The sequence below is a fragment of the Silurus aristotelis genome (genome assembly GCF_946808225.1).
Source record: "Silurus aristotelis genome assembly, chromosome: 4".
Classification (NCBI taxonomy): domain Eukaryota; kingdom Metazoa; phylum Chordata; class Actinopteri; order Siluriformes; family Siluridae; genus Silurus; species Silurus aristotelis.
Genome location: NC_139577.1, coordinates 8,994,031 through 9,011,801, shown reverse-complemented (window position 1 = coordinate 9,011,801; position 17,771 = coordinate 8,994,031). Strand labels below are relative to the sequence as shown.

The following is a 17,771-nucleotide window of genomic DNA, read 5'->3' as shown; positions in this document are numbered from 1 at the left end:
ACTGACTTGCAGCTAAGAAGCCCCTTGTGATCATCAAGTGCTCTCCTGCAACCTGTACCTGACATTTCTCCGATTTTCCTTTATTCCATTGACCACTCTCCATTGACTGATTCCACTCAAGAACAGCTCACACTGCTGACAAAACAATATTTTTAGAGAACCCCTGTCAGAATGACAAACAACAGAGGGAATCCCTGATCATTACAACCAGATTCTCAGTAAACCGGTGCAGTTATAAATGGCTTAAAGCCCTTCTAAACAAAGTTAGACTTTTTGTTGATAGTTCGATCTTAGCTCAAAATGCTAAAACTGAAAATTCTCAGAAAACCTACGTGTTTATGTTAATGCAAGAACTGACTACTCACTTCCTGCCTGCTATATCTTATAACTTGACAGAGCCAATGTATCCAGATAATAAATTTTATTCAACTCACATGTCCGTGTTTTTAATGTTATGGTGTATACACACACCACACACACCCACACAACACACGCACACAAATACAGTCATTGCCAATTTCAAACGATTTAAGGGTAGTGGATCAGTCTTCATGTAAGCTCCAGCCTTTCTCAGTCGTATGTGGTTCATCCTCAAACTGTTGCGAAAAAGCTGGAGGCACACACTTGTATAGGACATCTGTACATCTCTGGTTGCGGTAGTATTGATACTTTACTAAAACCCTTGTGGCTAAATGAGCACAAATCTCCACAACCACATTTCAAAATCTAGAGGAACATCTTCCCCAAAGAGTGAAAGTTATTATAACACCAACCTATTAACTTTTAATCTTAAGGTCTGGTGTCTACAAACATTTGTCTAATTGTGTAGTTTGTAGGGTGATAATCTACATCACTTAGAATTTAGTTTCTATTCTAATATACTGTAATACAGTGACAATAACATTGACTTTGTTAATGTGCTAATATTTATGTATCTAAATGAGGCCACGTTAGGACTCCTCTGGATTTTAGATATGGCTCCTCGATTAATTAAGTATCAGTGCAACACAAGTCCTAGTTGTCAACACAATGTGCAACACAGTGCAACACAAGTCCTAGTTGTCTGCTTATTAATAACTGTGAATGCAGAGAGGCTAAAGTTGTGGACTCTTTCTGTCTTTGATGCAATGTGTTAATCCCTTTGAATCCAAATATTATCCAGCATTCTATGGACTTTGCATGGGATTCATTAGCTGCAAATAGAAATGTGAGCCAAATGTCTCTAAATGTGGCAAAGGGAGAATGAAATGTAAGAAAGTGGGCTAAGCAAATCATATCATTATTTTACATGCAGGTAGCTTTAAAAGCTAGCTGAAGTAGCCAAAATGGATAGAACAGTAACACTCTGGAGCCACTAAACTTTAAAGACTAGAGCCATGCATTGTGCTTCCCAGTGGGAAGTATTTTTGTAATCTTTGTAAATACCACAAAATGTCAGATCTTTGATTAACAAAAACTACATTAAAGCAACCAATTAATTCTTCTTTATCAATGCAGGTCACCAAAGAAAAAACATAGTGTATTAAATGTTAAATATTGTGAAGGTTGCTTCCAAAGCATTTCAGAAGGATATATGAAATAAAGTAAATAAATTGAAACCATTGGTCTTTTTCACATTGCAAAACGAAATTTTAAATTTAAAGAAAACACCTATTAATAATACTTTTTTGAAAACATGTAAAGATTTGTTTTTTCTCACATATATTACAGCTACATAAGGTAGTATGTTGTAAGTGTTTCAATGAAAATCCAGTGACAAAATGTCAATAAGAACTTTTCCCAGAATAATAAATTAGCCAATGATATTTGAGATTACAGCCAGGTCTGGTTCGACCCACCTAACTTCATGTAGAACAAAACCTGGGTGATAATGACCTTTTTATATGCATGCTCTAATAATATATCATGCTTTAGTTTAAAAAGTCAGATCCCTTAAACAAAATATACTCCTTTCAAAGGTTCCTGCCACATTTTACTAAATATGATTCTTCTTCTTCTTTTTCTTTCGGCTGCTCCCATTAGGGGTCGCCACAGCGGATCATCCGTCTCCATACCACCCTGTCCTCTATATCTGCCTCTTTTACACCAACTACCTGCATGTCTTCCCTCACCACATCCATGAACCTCCTCCTTGGCCTTCCTCTTTTCCTCCTACCTGGTGGCTCCATCTTCAGCATTTTTCTACCAATATAATTCATGTCCCTTCTCTGCACATGTCCAAACCATCTCAATCTCGCCTCCCTCACCTTGTCACCACAACATCCTACATGTGCTGTCCCTCTAATAAACTCATTTCTAATCTTGTCCATCCTCGTCACTCCCAACGAAAACCTCAACATCTTCAGCTCTGCTACCTCCAGCTCCACCTCCTGTCTTTTACTCAATGCCACTGTCTCTAATCCATACAACATCGCAGGTCTCACCACAGTCCTATAAACTTTCCCTTTCATTCTTGCAGATACTCTTCTATCACAAATCACTCCTGTCACTCTTCTCCACCCACTCCACCCTGCCTGCACTCTTTTCTTTACTTCCCTAACACACTCTCCATTACTTTGCACTGTTGACCCCAGGTACCTGAACTCCTCCACCTTCTTCACCTTTTCACCCTGCAACCGCATCACTCCACTGCCCTCCCTCTCATTCACACACATGTACTCTGTCTTACTCCTACTGACTTTCATTCCCCTTCTCTCAAGCGCATATCTCCACCTCTCCAGGCTCTTCTCAACCTGCTCTCTACTCTCACCACAAATCACAATATCATCTGCAAACATCATAGTCCAGGGAGACTCCTGTCTGACCTCGTCCGTCAACCTGTCCATCACCACTGCAAACAGGAAAGGGCTCAGGGCCGATCCTTGATGTAGTCCAACCTTCACCCTGAACCAGTCTGTCGTACCTACTGCACACTTTACTGCCGTCACACTGTCCTCATACATGTCCTGCACCACCCTCAAATACTTCTCTGACACACCTGACTTCCTCATACAATACCACAACTCCTCTCTCGGCACCCTGTCGTACGCTTTCTCTAAATCCACAAATACACAATGCAGCTCCTTCTGTCCTTCTCTATACTTCTCCATCAACATCCTCAAAGCAAATAAGGCATCTGTGGTGCTCTTCCTCGGCATGAAACCATACTGTTGCTCACAGATGGTCACCTCTTCTCTCAGCCTGGCTTCCACTACTCTTTCCCATAACTTCATGGTGTGACTGATCAACTTAATTCCCCTGTAGTTACTGCAGGTTTGCACATCTCCCTTATGCTTAAAGATCGGTACCAGCACACTCCTTCTCCATTCCTCAGGCATCCTCTCCCCTTCCAGAATCCTGTTAAACAATCTGGTTAAAAACTCCACTGCCATCTCTCCTAAACATCTCCACGCTTCTACCGGTATGTCATCTGGTCCAACCGACTTTCCATTCTTCATCCTCTTAATCGCTGCTCTCACTTCCTCCTTACTAATCCTATCTACATCCTGCTTCACCAACTCCACATCCTCCAACCTTCTCTCTCTCTGATTTTCCTCATTCATCAGCTGCTCAAAATACTCCCTCCATCTTCTCAACACACTCTCCTCACTAGTCAACACATTTCCCTCTCCATCCTTTATTGCTCTAACTTGCAGTACATCCTTCCCAGCTCGGTCCCTCTGCTTGGCCAATCGGTATAAATCCTTTTCTCCTTCTTTAGTGTCCAACCTCTTATACAGTTCCTCATATGCCTTTTCCTTGGCTTTCGCCACATCCCTTTTAACCTGCTGCCGCATCTCCTTGTACTCCTGCCTACTTTTCTCATCACTCTGTCGATCCCACTTCTGTTTTGCCAATCTCTTTCCCCTAATGCTCTCCTGCACTTCCTCATTCCACCACCACGTCTCCTTGTCTTGCTTTCTATTTCCAGATGTCACACCAAGTACTTTTCTAGCTGCCTCCCTCATCACTCCTGCGGTAGTTGCCCAATCATCCGGCACCTCTTCACCACCACCAAGCCCCTGTCTGACCTCTTCCCTGAACCTCACACTACACTCTTCCTCCTTCAGTTTCCACCATCTTATTCTTCTTTCAAACCTTACTTTCCTCCTCTTCTTCTTCGCCTCCAAAACCATCCTACAGACCACCATTCGATGCTGTCTAGCTACACTGTCCCCCGCCAACACCTTACAGTCTCCAATCTCCTTCAGGTTGCATCTCCTACACAGAAGATAATCCACCTGTGTGCACCTTCCTCCACTCTTATATGTCACCCTATGATCCTCCTTCTTCTTAAAATACGTGTTCACCACTGCCATTTCCATCCTTTTAGCAAAATCTACCACCATCTGCCCTTCCACATTCCTCTCCTTAAAACCATACCTACCCATCACCTCCTCATCACCTCTGTTCCCTTCACCTACATGCCCATTAAAGTCTGCCCCAATCACCAATCGTTCTTTCCTAGGTACACCATCTACCACTTCATCTAATTCACTCCAGAATCTTTCCTTCTCCTCCATCTCACAGCCAACTTGTGGAGCATAGGCACTGATGACATTTATCATCATCCCTTCAACTTCCACCTTCACGATCATCACCCTATCAGAAACTCTCTTCACCTCCACTACACTCTTACTGTACTCTTCCTTCAGAATCACCCCTACACCATTTCTCTTCCCATCCACACCATGATAAAACAGTTTAAACCCACCTCCAATGTTCCTGGCCTTACTCCCTTTCCACTTGGTCTCCTGAACACACAACACATCTACCTTTCTCCTCTCCATCATATCAGCTATCTCTCTCCCTTTACCCGTCATAGTACCAACATTTAAAGTACCAACCCGAACCTCTACTCTCCTACACTGCTCCTTTTCCTGCCGTCTCTGTAGACGCCTTCCTCCTCTCCTTCTCCTCCTTCGGCCAACAGTAGCCCAATTTCCACCGGTACCCTGTCGGCTAACGATACCTGTGGCGGTCGTTGTTAACCCGGGCCTCGACCGATCCGGTATGAAATTCTCATTTGTGATCCGCATATTTGATTTGGCACATGTTTTACGCTGGATGCCCTTCCTAACGCAACCCTCCCCATTTACCCGGGCTTGGGACCGGCACTAAGAGTACACTGGCTTGTGCCCCCCTAATGGCTGGGTTACTAAATATGATTATTATTATATTTTAAATATAATTATTTAGCTGAACAACATTCATGCTACTTAATTTAGTAAACCTTATAGCCAAACCAATAGGTCGTACGATGTTTTCTGATGGATAAATTTGTGTCTTTAATCCATAACTAGGCATGGTTGAGATTTCCTAAATACTACATACAGTAATTGTTTTCCAGAGGATAAAAACAGGAAACAAACTAAGAACTAAAGACAAATAAAGTAATCCTAAGTCTAAGGCTAATTCTATAATATAATTTTCCAGAAACCTTAAGGAAAAATGAAGATGAATAAATAATAGTCCTTCACCCAGTCTTGGCTTGTTATTGTACATAATCCCCTCTAATTAGCACTGCATCGTGCATTTCCAATCCCAGTTTTTAATAACAACAACATTAATAATTATTATTATTATTATACCCAATTAATAATAATGAGAGCAAACAATGCTTACCTTTTCCATAGAAGTATTTATGGTAATAGTATGCGCCTAAGTCAATGTGCTCAATGATGTATCGCTTCACTTTTTCACGATGGACTGGCTGGTTTTCCCGAGGTACCTCCAGGACAGAAACACCAGCATTCGTGCAGTGGGAGCTTAACGAGGACTCAAAGGAGCAGCCTTCTCCTCCACTGTAGTTGGTACTGTTGGCTCTGGACAGAGAAATCCTTCTTTCACCTTCACCACCAATCTCATTCCGGAAATGTGGGCAGCTTAGCACTAGGTCATTGCTCTTTCCATCCCCCTCATCTGTGTCAAGATTCTGTTTAGGGTTCAACTCTTCACTCCCCAAAGGAGATTCAAACAGTGGTGCAGTTCCACTAGTATTTCCATATACTGGACCACTACATGGGACTTGATACTGTGAAGCTGCTGAGGCACCAGTAGTAGTGTTCTTCCTATGAACAAGGCTGACTTGATTTGCCGAAGCATCACTAACATTAAAGAGTGCACTCTGCACATCATAGTGAGAAAAGCATTTCGGGACACCAAGAGATTGACGGTCGTCCTGTTCTATTGAGACCCTAAAACTTTCATGCTCACTTTTAATAGTTCTTAACTTTCGGAAGAGAGATGTTTCTGATGACTCTGACTTGAGCCGGTGCACAAAGGATTTGTCTCTTTCTTGACTAAAGAGAAGGGAACTGCTTACGTAATCATAGCCTGAGATACAAATAATCTCTCCACGTGCTATCTGAGCTGCTGTTTGCAAGCTAGGTGAGAGAGCACTGTTGTATCGCATCTCTGGGAAACTAGTTGAGTGCGTATTCAAATGACCCAATTTATCTACTCTGTAACCCTTTAACAGTGCAAGGACTCCATCCCCACTTAGACCCTGTTGGTCAATAGAGGATGTGCTGCCATACTCCCGGTGCAATGAGGCACCTGTGTTTGGATTGACAGCTTTTTGATGCTTTATGTCCTCAGCATCTATATCACTGATAGTCACATCACTGTTGCTTCGTTGTCGAATAGGATGAAGTCCCTTTAAAGTGGACTGACTCAAAAGGTCACTCAGTGAATATTCTGTCTCAGAATGATCAAAGTCTAAGGGCGCTTCATTCACATCAGTGATCTCTCTGCTTTGGTCTGGCTGTCCATTTTGAAAGGCCATAATAACTCTTTCATAGTTTGATCCACATCGATTTTCCCACCCTTCATTTTTGGGTGGCCAGTCTGATATCCGAGCACGCACCCCCATTTTAGGCACGGCAAATGTGCCATTAAATTTGCATTGTAGGCTGGTAGTTGGAATTTCTTTGTTTCCATTTAATGACTTGAGTTTCCTGTTGAACAGCTCCTCTGAAGACTGCATGACTTTATAGGAGACCTGAAGGCCTCCAGTCACTGCAGCCTAGAGAACTGTCTTGTCAATGCCAGGTTTTATGCTGAAGATGAAACCCTGTTTGCAAATGTTCGAGAAAGCAGGAACGCACGTACCCTGTTAATTACATTGCACTAAAACAAAACAAGACTGCTTCCTGCTTCTTTAAAGATGGGAAAATAAGCTTTAATAAGGCAAATAGCCATAGTCCATATTTCCTTAGGATTGGCTTGGTCAGTGACAGACAAAAAATAATTTGGGTAGTAAGACTGGCTGATGAGCAAAATAAGGTTTAGACAGGGAGTGATCTTTGTAGTGCATTGGAAGATCGGAATCTGCAACAACAAAAAACACAAAGATAGACAATGCATTAATATTAAGAAAATCTGCAGATATCTAGAAACATTTATAAAGACAAATTTCTATAAAAGATTAGCAGATAAGATGTAATGTATGTTGCTATACGGATCTATACAATATCTTGAAACACAGAACTCTTACAAAAAGAGTTTTCCAATCTAAGCCATAATGGGTCCGTTTATTGCGGGTTTTCATTCCAATAAACCATAAATCACCAATTCAAATAGTTTTTTAAAACAGACTATCAGGTGTGTCTTCTGCCTGACTGGAATACAAACCTGCTCCTACATCAGCCCTTTCTGCATAAGATTGTACATCACTGACTTAACAATTTATATAATTCATAAAAAAAAAAAAAATAGTGTCAAATAATGCACAAAACAGTATATGCAAAGGTAAGCGTTAACAGTAAATAAAGGGGAATGCATTATCAATGTTTTTTTCTGAACCACTCACAAATACTCTTTCCTGAACTGCCACTGATAAAACAGCAATATGTGATTATTTCTTAATGGATTATAAGTGTTTGTCCTATCACCATGGTGACAACATTAAACTGATCTATTTACAGGTTTAAAAGTGGAATAGTGAAACTCACTAGCCATGCTGTATCATTGTTATGAGGCTCTGATTGAATTTATGCACTAAAGCTATTTTACTATACAATTCTTTGTAAAAATAAGATTTCAGATAATGTGATTTAAAAGTTATTATTAGGTCAATTTTGGAACTTATCTCAGTCTAAAAGGTTTTTTCTTTCTATCCACAGCTAAAACCATTTCACTGTTAATTGATTCTAATGCATCACTGCTTTGTCAGACATCCAAGTGTGAAGTTTACATTTGTAGCCACTTCATCATTTATGGACAGATTAATTATAAAGCATGAAAGCCTGATTTCTACATAGACTTGCAGTATTAAATAACAAATTAGTTCTTTTTGTAATTACCAGCAATGTGCATATTATAGGGCTCATGCTAATTAATGTCATTTTTTTCTAACAGGATGTTTATATTAAGCCAGTTAAACACAACAAAGTAGACAGAAGTTGTATTTAAATTATACATGGTACAATTATACATGGTACGAGGTACAAAAGGGTCAAATAACTATGTATCTTCCTCCCTCAGGACATGCTTTTCCACATAGCCTTTACACTTTCCCTCAATACAATAAAGCACTGCCAACAATGTGACCTTTTTTGGGCTGTGTTACCACCAATTCTCTCATATTATAACAAGGTTTAAAGATTAGGGTTTTAAAATCTTTGTAAATCATATGAATGAATGTCATGATCGGGGTCGTTGTCTTGTATCACTCTGAGGAGCCAAACAATCAACGTTGCTGTAATGCCATGTGCTATCTTTTTATATATATATATATATATATATATATATATATATATATATATATATATATATATATATATATATATATATATATATATATATAATTCTTGAATATTAGAATCTTCTAAATAATCTGACCCCAATTTTATCAGCATACGAAAAAAAAAATCCAATGACTAGATTATAAAAAAATATAGTTTGAATATTACCCAAATAGAAAATATACAAATGTATTTTCTTTGAGTGGATGTGGTAAGTGGGACAAAGGGCCAGATTTGATGCATTCAGCCATATTTAATGACATAGTAGGAAATAGCTTTTCATTATTAACTGTTGTTTTTTCCCAATTCGTATACACGTTTTTCCCATGTTGTATGTGTATTTTAGGTTTTGTGTGAAACCAAGCAAGCAATTGTGAGTTAGAGCTATATATATGTAAATTATTCTCTACCCTCTTTGAATTGATTGAGGTCTTGCAGCCAAACTGTTTACAAATAACATCTGTTTGATATTATTTTAACCGTTTATTAAAGTTGTGACCAAAAGTATATATCCAAATTATCTCATATTTCCATAAACAAAAATTAATGGTCTAAATGGAAGGGGTTTTTTTTAGTTAAAGGAAAGAAAATACTAAAAACACATTCAACCAAAAAAAATTATTTTCACTGTTGACCTTCTTTCCAACAGAGATGCTTGTTCATCTGTGCACAAACACAAAAGTGTTCCCAGTGGACAACATGAGTAAACTTCGGATAGTATAATTTGTCACAGTTTTCATAAACATTTATTCTCCACACTTATTGTCCACATCAACCTTTGACTGTGCACCTCCACTGTCTATAAAATAATCACATTGTGGTTATTTAGCTACATACTGTAGTATAGATGTAATGACACACCATGACTCAATGCAACCACATGCAACAATGTCACAATGTCACAATGTGCATTGTGGAAATCCACATGGTGGAAATCTGTATTTTATAAATTAGTGGTGCTTGCAAAGCAAATCAAGGCAAAACAAAACAAAGCAGACATTATTGGGCTTACATGCTCGTGGCACATGTTCTCTCGTACATCTTAGGGACTATTCCTTCTTTATAAACCACTTCCTTTAGAAATGTGAAAAGGTAAATAAGTCATACTCATTTACTGCCACAACGATCCATGAATGGTCAGTGCAAATTAAGTCACTCGTTTAAATGCAGGCTTTTTAATTTTTTTGTAGGAAAATCACTGCAGCAATGGCAAACAAAAGAGAAAATTTCGGTGATTAAAGTAAATGTGCTTGTGTTAAAAAGTGAAACAAGAAAAAGTCTAATTAGAACTCTATGTGCAGTAAATTCAAGATTACTGAGTTGTTGCAGAAATGTTTGCAACACAAGCAATACTAAAAAGTATTCAAAAGACAGAATTCCTACACTATTACCCAAAACATAAAATGTAAAAATAATTTTGATTATTGGGGAATTCCACTGAAAGAAAAGTGGATTTGTTGTTTAAATAAAGATGCAAATACATTCTACAATAGTAAGATTTATCTTAAGTGAAACTGTTTAAATTAGTAGAGAAAATATCTGGTGTGGATAAAGGTGGTGGGGTCTCAAGACTGTGGACCTGCAGCATTTCTGCTGTCCCACAAGCCTCTTGTGGATTCTCTGGTGAATTCCCGACATGCCTCTAGCATCATCTCCAGTATTCGAACAGATGCTGTGTTGCAAATGCAAATAGACACAATTACTGCTGTCAATTAGACAAATTAAATAAAAGCAATAAAAAGGTATAATCTCAAAATATGTGACATTAACAGTGTGAGTAAAAGAATGTACCTTTGCATTGTTATTCACAATCTACATGTTACATCCCCCAGCCATTCCCACAGCGAAGATTATGCTTGTCTGGTGGATTAGGGTCAGGGCAATCAGGTTGTTGATATTGGGAGATGATGAGTGAAGGACTTTCTGCTGTGCTATGTTGTGCAGCACTGCACATGGCCTCTCAATGTGACAGACTTTTTCGCTTTGTATAACAGTCTTCCACATGACAAAACCTTGCATCCCTATAACCCTTTGAATAGACCAAAGGGTAACCCACTGACTGAAAGAGAGTGTGTCACTGTAGGAAAGCTATAATGATTCCTCGAGTAATTAGATTACAGAAATTCTTCAAATAAATTGCCTTGATGATTTGTTTAGTCCATTTAACTAAGCATGGAGCACTGTGTTTCCCACGGACCATTATTACTGACACACCACCTGCTAAACTCTGGAGTGCTCTGAATAGGGAAACACAAAAGACACTGCAGACTGAAAAAATGGAAAAACGGGGGAGAAAACAGTGAGGGGCAAGGAGAAGATTGAAGCCAAGGGGTAATTTCAGACTAAAACATAAAGAAAGCACTGTACAGTGCGGTTACCATTTTAAAGTAGTTTGAAATTGATTTTAGATTTGTATTTATATACGGCGTGTTCTAAAAGTCCCCCCGCAGTGGCCGTGCAGAGCTGTGCAGAGCTGTGCAGAGCTGGCGATAAATACAAAGATTTAGTGCGTGGAAAATTTCAAGCAGCTTTTCTGGAGACAAGAAAACCACATCATGATACTCTGTGAGATTTAATACATAAATACACGAGTGAGAATAATTAAACGAATAGTTTCCCATACCCTTCTCTACACGGCCACTGTGGAGGAAATTTTTGCACGCACTATTTTTTTGTGTTTTGAAGTAATATGGCAATTAACCCAGCCATTAGAGTTGCACAAGTCAGTGCACTTTTAGTGCCGGTCTCAAGCCCGGATAAATGGGGAGGGTTGCGTTAGGAAGGTCATCCAGCGTAAAACATGCCAAATCAAACATGCGGATCAGAAATAGGTTTATGGATGTGGTAAGGGAAGACATGTGGGTAATTGGGTTAAAAGAGGCAGATGTAGAGGACGGGGGTATAAAGAAGGATGATCCGCTGTGGCAACCCCTAATGGAAGAAGCCGAAATAAGAAGAAGAAGAAGAAAAAGAAGAAGAAGATGAAGGAGATGTAATATGGCAATTAAAATCACTAAATGGTTAAGTTTTCACTTATATTCTTGTAGGCAATTTCAGCAATAAAAATGTAAATTTTTCTAAAAATAATAATTTTAAGAGACCCGTCTTATTTTCCCCTTCATATTTAGTGTTGCTCTTTAAAAAAGAAAAGGTGCTTCTTATCCGATTAATCGATGGAATAATCATTAGAAAACTCGATTACTAAAATAATCACCAGCAGCAGCCCTACATTGCAGCTCCTCTCCTCTGCACTTTATGGGTTACGGAATGAAGCCAAATAATTGCAGCGGATATCCACAGTCACCTGCTAGAAAGCTGCAGTGTTTAAGGCAGTTATACTAAGTAAGGCACAGTTACAAGGGTTTAAAACTCAATACATATGCAAATGTGTTTCTTTTACTTAACAATAAGCCAATTAAACTATACAGTCAATAAACTATACAATTATGTATATTTCCTACACACTGGGCCATGTGATGAATTTGAGAAACTGCAGCAAATTGTGCTTCGACAGTAGCCTGTTCACTCACCATGTATAGAAAATCTAATGTATAAATTTGGCAATTTAATTATGCCAACTAGAATACACTTGATATGATGGGGCTTAAGGATTTTTCTTAGTCATAAGACAATTCTATTCAGAAGCAACCAGTAACCAAGAATTCCTGAATTGGTCAAACCTGTGAATGAGTTTTTTCATGATTTGATGACGTTAAACCTGAGGACAACTCAAGTTACTGCAAAAATGTACTCTTCAAAATGTACACTTGCTCATCAGGAAGTCATTGTCATGCAAGTGCTTGCAAATGCAAATGCTTATGGTCTCTAAAAGCAAGCATTTGCCTTGTATATCAGTCCGCCTTGTACTCTAAAAATGCTAAAACACCACTGTGGCAAACACATTATTCAATAATTGATTCAAAAATCCGTAAATGTGTGAAAAAGTGTAATATAATTTTACAAGATTTGGCAAAGATCCTTAGGAAGATTAATATCTCATCTTTACAACTGAGCAATTAAGGGGTAAGGGTCTTGCTCAAGAGCCCGGGAAAGTCCGCTTAGTAGTGCTGGAATTTAAACTCACAAACTTTTGATCATAAGTGTTATCCACTGAGCTACCACTTCCATTTTTATTTATGGCATTTTGCAGATGACCTCAACCACAGTGACTTACTGCCGGTGACTTAAGCCGGCTGGTTTTTTTTCTTTTCTTCCAGAAGGAGAATGAAACATTTTAAACTGCAAAATATGCTGCATATTTGGCTCAATAACTATAACTATATTTGACTACAAGTAGAGTGCACTACAGTACACTGCACTGCATAATATACAGTAGGTTTACTGGCAGCACTATTTTGTGTTTTCTGTATTCGTACTACACGGTCTTGTGTTGTCTTTGCACTGTCTGTCTTGCACACGGTGCACTTTATGTGGCGAGGACACTTACTAGTCCTTAGTTGTTTTTTTTTATGTAGCTTTATGTTGTTAAATATAGCACCAGGGTTCTGGAGGAATGTTTTTTCATTTCGCTGTGTCAGCTGTATATGGTTGAAATGAAAATTAAATGCTTTTTGACTTAACTTGACGAGTGTTTGCATTTATGGGGCAGGCTAATCTGATCCAAAGTGTTACATGTCAGAGAATATACAGTGAGGAAAATAAGTATCTGAACACCCTGCTATTTTGCAAGTTCTCCCATTTAGAAATCATGGAGGGGTCTAAAATTGTCATCGTAGGTGCATGTCCACTGTGAGAGACATAATCTAAAAAAAATAAATCCAGAAATCACAATGTATAATTTTTTAACTATTTATTTGTATGATACAGCTGCAAATAAGTATTTGAACACCTTAGAAAGTCAATGTTAATATTTGGTACAGTAGCCTTTGTTTGCAATTACAGAGGTCAAACGTTTCCTGTAGTTTTTCACCAGGTTTGCACACACTGCAGGAGGGATTTTGGCCCACTCCTCCACACAGATCTTCTCTAGATCACTCAGGTTTCTGGCCTGTCGCTGAGAAACACGGAGTTTGAGCTCCCTCCAAAGATTCTCTATTGGGTTTAGGTCTGGAGACTGGCTAGGCCACGCCAGAACCTTGATATGCTTCTTACAGAGCCACTCCTTGGTTATTCTGGCTGTGTGCTTCGGGTCATTGTCATGTTGGAAGACCCAGCCTCGACCCATCTTCAATGCTCTAACTGAGGGAGGGAGGTTGTTCCCCAAAATCTCGCAATACATGGCCCCGGTCATCCTCTCCTTAATACAGTGCAGTCGCCCTGTCCCATGTGCAGAAAAACACCCCCAAAGCATGATGCTACCACCCCCATGCTTCACAGTAAGGATGGTATTCATCATTCTTCTTCCTTCAAACACGTTTAGTGGAATTATGACCTAAAAGTTCTATTTTGGTCTCATCTGACCACATGACTTTCCCCCATGACTCCTCTGGATCATCCAAATGGTCATTGGCAAACTTAAGACGTGTCTGGACATGTGCTGGTTTAATCAGGGGAACCTTCCGTTCCATGCATGATTTCAAACCATGACGTCTTAGTGTATTACCAACAGTAACCTTGGAAACGGTGGTCCCAGCTCTTTTCAGGTCATTGACCAGCTCCTCCCGTGTAGTTCTGGGCTGATTTCTCACCTTCCTTAGGATCATTGAAACCCCACGAGGTGAGATCTTGCATGGAGCCCCAGTCCGAGGGAGATTGACAGTCATGTTTAGCTTCTTCCATTTTCTAATATGATTGCTCCAACAGTGGACCTTTTTCACCAAGCTGCTTGGCAATTTCCCCATAGCCCTTTCCAGCCTTGTGGAGGTGTACAATTTTGTCTCTAGTGTCTTTGGACAGCTCTTTGGTCTTGGCCATGTTAGTAGTTGGATTCTTACTGATTGTATGGGGTGGACAGGTGTCTTTATGCAGCTAACGACCTCAAACATGTGCATCTAATTTGGGATAATAAATGTAGTGGAGGTGGACATTTTAAAAGGCAGACTAACAGGTCTTTGAGGGTCAGAATTCTAGCTGAAAGACAGGTGTTCAAATACTTATTTGCAGCTGTATCATACAAATAAATAGTTTAAAAATCATATATTGGGATTTCTGTATTTTTTTTTTTAGATCATGTCTCTCACAGTGGACATGCACCTACGAATTTCAGACCCCTCCATGATTTCAAAGTGGGAGAACTTGCAAAATAGCAGGGTGTTCAAATACTTATTTTCCTCACTGTATATGCAACGTTCGCTATACTTCTTAACATATACTCAGATTGTTCATAATTCATGCTATTTATAAAATGTTGTGAAAGGTGATACACGTAGGTATTTCGAGACAGAAATATCCTCAAAAATAAGTTTCTGTATATGAGACTGTAAAAAAAAAAAAAATACCTTAAAGCGTTTTCATGTGTAAATACCGTTTATAAATGATGCCTCAGAGGTCCATACTGCACAACCCATAGAGTTAAACTCTAAAAAGAGCAAGACTTTCTGACAGCCTGATATTCCATTCTGTTATGGCCAGCCTGCATAACACATTAATTTATATAGAAGCATAGCAACATTTTAACATTTAAAAAAAAATCTCTTACGAGGATTTTAAACACCAGACAAAAGAAGACAAAAGAAGGCGAGAATTTTGGTCCACCATTTAGAACCACTTTGATGTTTTGGAACTTCTGCTACAAAACTCATTATGTTTTACTCAATTGTTCGCAAAATCCCTTGGCCAGACACCATTTTTTTTCTTTGAAGGCTAGCCTACTTTTCTTGTGATGCCCCAAGTAGGCAAAGCATTTTATTTACTGTCATATGTCCAAAAATGCACACAGTTTTTCAGTCCTAATCTTTTTATCACACTCATGTTCAGTATAGTGTGACAGGAATCATGAGAGGAGTGTAAGGATAGTTCTGGTCTGCGTGGTATTTTAATGGAATATGTCCTCCTCCATTTGAGGTTTGGCGTTGCATGTATAAAAGTGGCCTCGGCTCTTGGACAAAACGACTGGTGTTGTTAGATCATGTGAATGACGGGAGTAACCACAACCCAGGAGAAACACATGTATTAAATGAAGGAGGGTAAAAAAAAAAAAAAAAAAACACACACACACACACACATCTAGTGATCAGGAATTTATACATTACATATGCATCGTTGCTCCCAAACTAATATCGCTAATACTAACGGTACAAAATAATACAGTTCATACAAGAGGACTACTATAAGCCATGTACCAGAAATGCTACAGTTCAAGCAACAGAGGTCACTTTAACGGCCTCGGACAGAAAGAAACCTTAAATGCATTAAAACAAAAATGAATAAATAAATAAGCTGCTGAAATCAGCTTCTGAAACCGAGTTCACCTTATTTGGCCTGGCAGCATCATGTGGGAAACATGAGAGGGGAACAGTGTGGAGAACAGGGACACACACACACACACACACACACACACACACAAACACAAAGGTGAAAGGCCTGCAGTTTCTTCCAAAACGCCTTCGATAAATGTGGAAGTGGACACTATGTGATCGGATCTGACCTTGATCAGAAACATACACCTGGATCTGAATCGACCTGAGAGAAATGCTGGGAAAAGCGCAAACACAAACACAATGCTGCTCGCGCTTTCTATGGGGTGGTAAAGAGACAAAAACCGAATAACGTAGCCTACTTAGAGCATCACAAAAAAAGTAGGCTAGTCGGTTAAGTTAGGCAAAAGAAACACAAATGCATATTTAAAAACAAGGAAAAACTGTTTCCCTAGGGCGTTAACGTTTATTCAGCTTATATTTTATGTTTATTTATCAATAATAACATTGTCAGGCTGAATGCAACAGACGGCACAAAGCTAATTTTACCACTTACTCGTTACCGGATGCTGCCTCGATCAAGAAAACAAAAAGATCTTACCTTTAACATTAGTGGACATAAATCCGAATAGTTTTAATAACGTGTAGACAGGAGAACGTTATACTGAAGACACAAATCCCTGCACCCTTCCCACAGAACCCAGTTCTCTGATTATTGAGACCGCTTTCCCCGACATTCCAAGCAACCTGGAAGCTCCGCCCCCACGTTTACGCCATGATTTTTCTAAAACGCAGCCATCAGTTCACAAAAAGGGCAATACAGAATAAGTAAATAAATAAATAAAGAAGTAAAGAAGCATTAAACATAAAGGTACGTAATTTCTCACACTGATATTGTTGTTTTCTGTTTTCTGGCCCTTTTTAAATTAGAGTTTTAAAGATCTTACTGATTCGCATGTTGCTGTAAAATGACCGTTTGTTTGTTTGATAAGCCAATAAATAAATAAATGCAACAGATGGTTAAATAAGGTTTTAAATTGGAATTCATTATTTAATTGTTTTACTTCCAGGTTAAAAAAAGGTAAAGTATATGCAATATTGCACTCTTGCAATATACATTTTATTTGGTCATTTATACCTTGAATAGAGATGTGTACATGTTTAGATATTTACACACATGTTTAACAGTCAATAACACATGAAGGAAACTAGGAGGACAAATCGCTGTAATGGGTTTGACCCCAGTCTCTTGTACACTGGAGATCAAAATTAGAGAACAATTTATAAACAATTAAACAATTCTGAAATAATGTCATCTTCACTGCTCAACAGTTGAAGAAGTTTTTGTCCTGTCTATACCATGCTACCAGAAAACCTTTTCCACAAAATACCTAAGGCATTTAAAAAATAAAAAAAAACATTATTTTGCAGAAAACACACTGATCAAAATTAGAGAACACTTTCAGATACCCCCCAGTTATTGGTGTTAATCTGGTACCTGGTGCTAATTTCCTTGATTATCTGTCAACCCCTATTTAACTGGCAGCCTAACTTCCAGTTTCACTGACTCTGCAAGATGGTGGGCCGTTCTAAAGTGACTGAAAACCTCCGGCAGCAGGTTGTCCAGATGAAGGCCAAAGGGATGACCCTATCAGCCATAGCAAAACAAGTTGGTCGTTCCAAATCTGTGATTTCAAGAATATTGAATCTTTACAACATCACGAACTCA

At 38.9% G+C, this 17,771-nt stretch overlaps 1 protein-coding gene across 2 annotated transcripts in view; it reads right to left on the bottom strand.

Annotated features, from left to right (window-relative positions):
* Window positions 1-16,863, bottom strand: part of LOC310725168 (signal-induced proliferation-associated 1-like protein 2) — a 93,149-nt gene extending 76,286 nt beyond the window's left edge. For both annotated transcript variants that reach the window (XM_083539858.1, XM_083539859.1), the window contains exons 1-2: window positions 16,644-16,863; window positions 5,605-7,311 (exon numbers count right to left, since the gene is read on the bottom strand). In XM_083539858.1, coding sequence (XP_083395984.1) covers window positions 5,605-6,967 — 1,363 coding nt within the window. In that variant the 5' untranslated portion in view covers window positions 6,968-7,311; window positions 16,644-16,863. The remainder of the gene's footprint in view (window positions 1-5,604; window positions 7,312-16,643) is intronic.
* Between the last annotated feature and the right edge of the window lie 908 nt (window positions 16,864-17,771).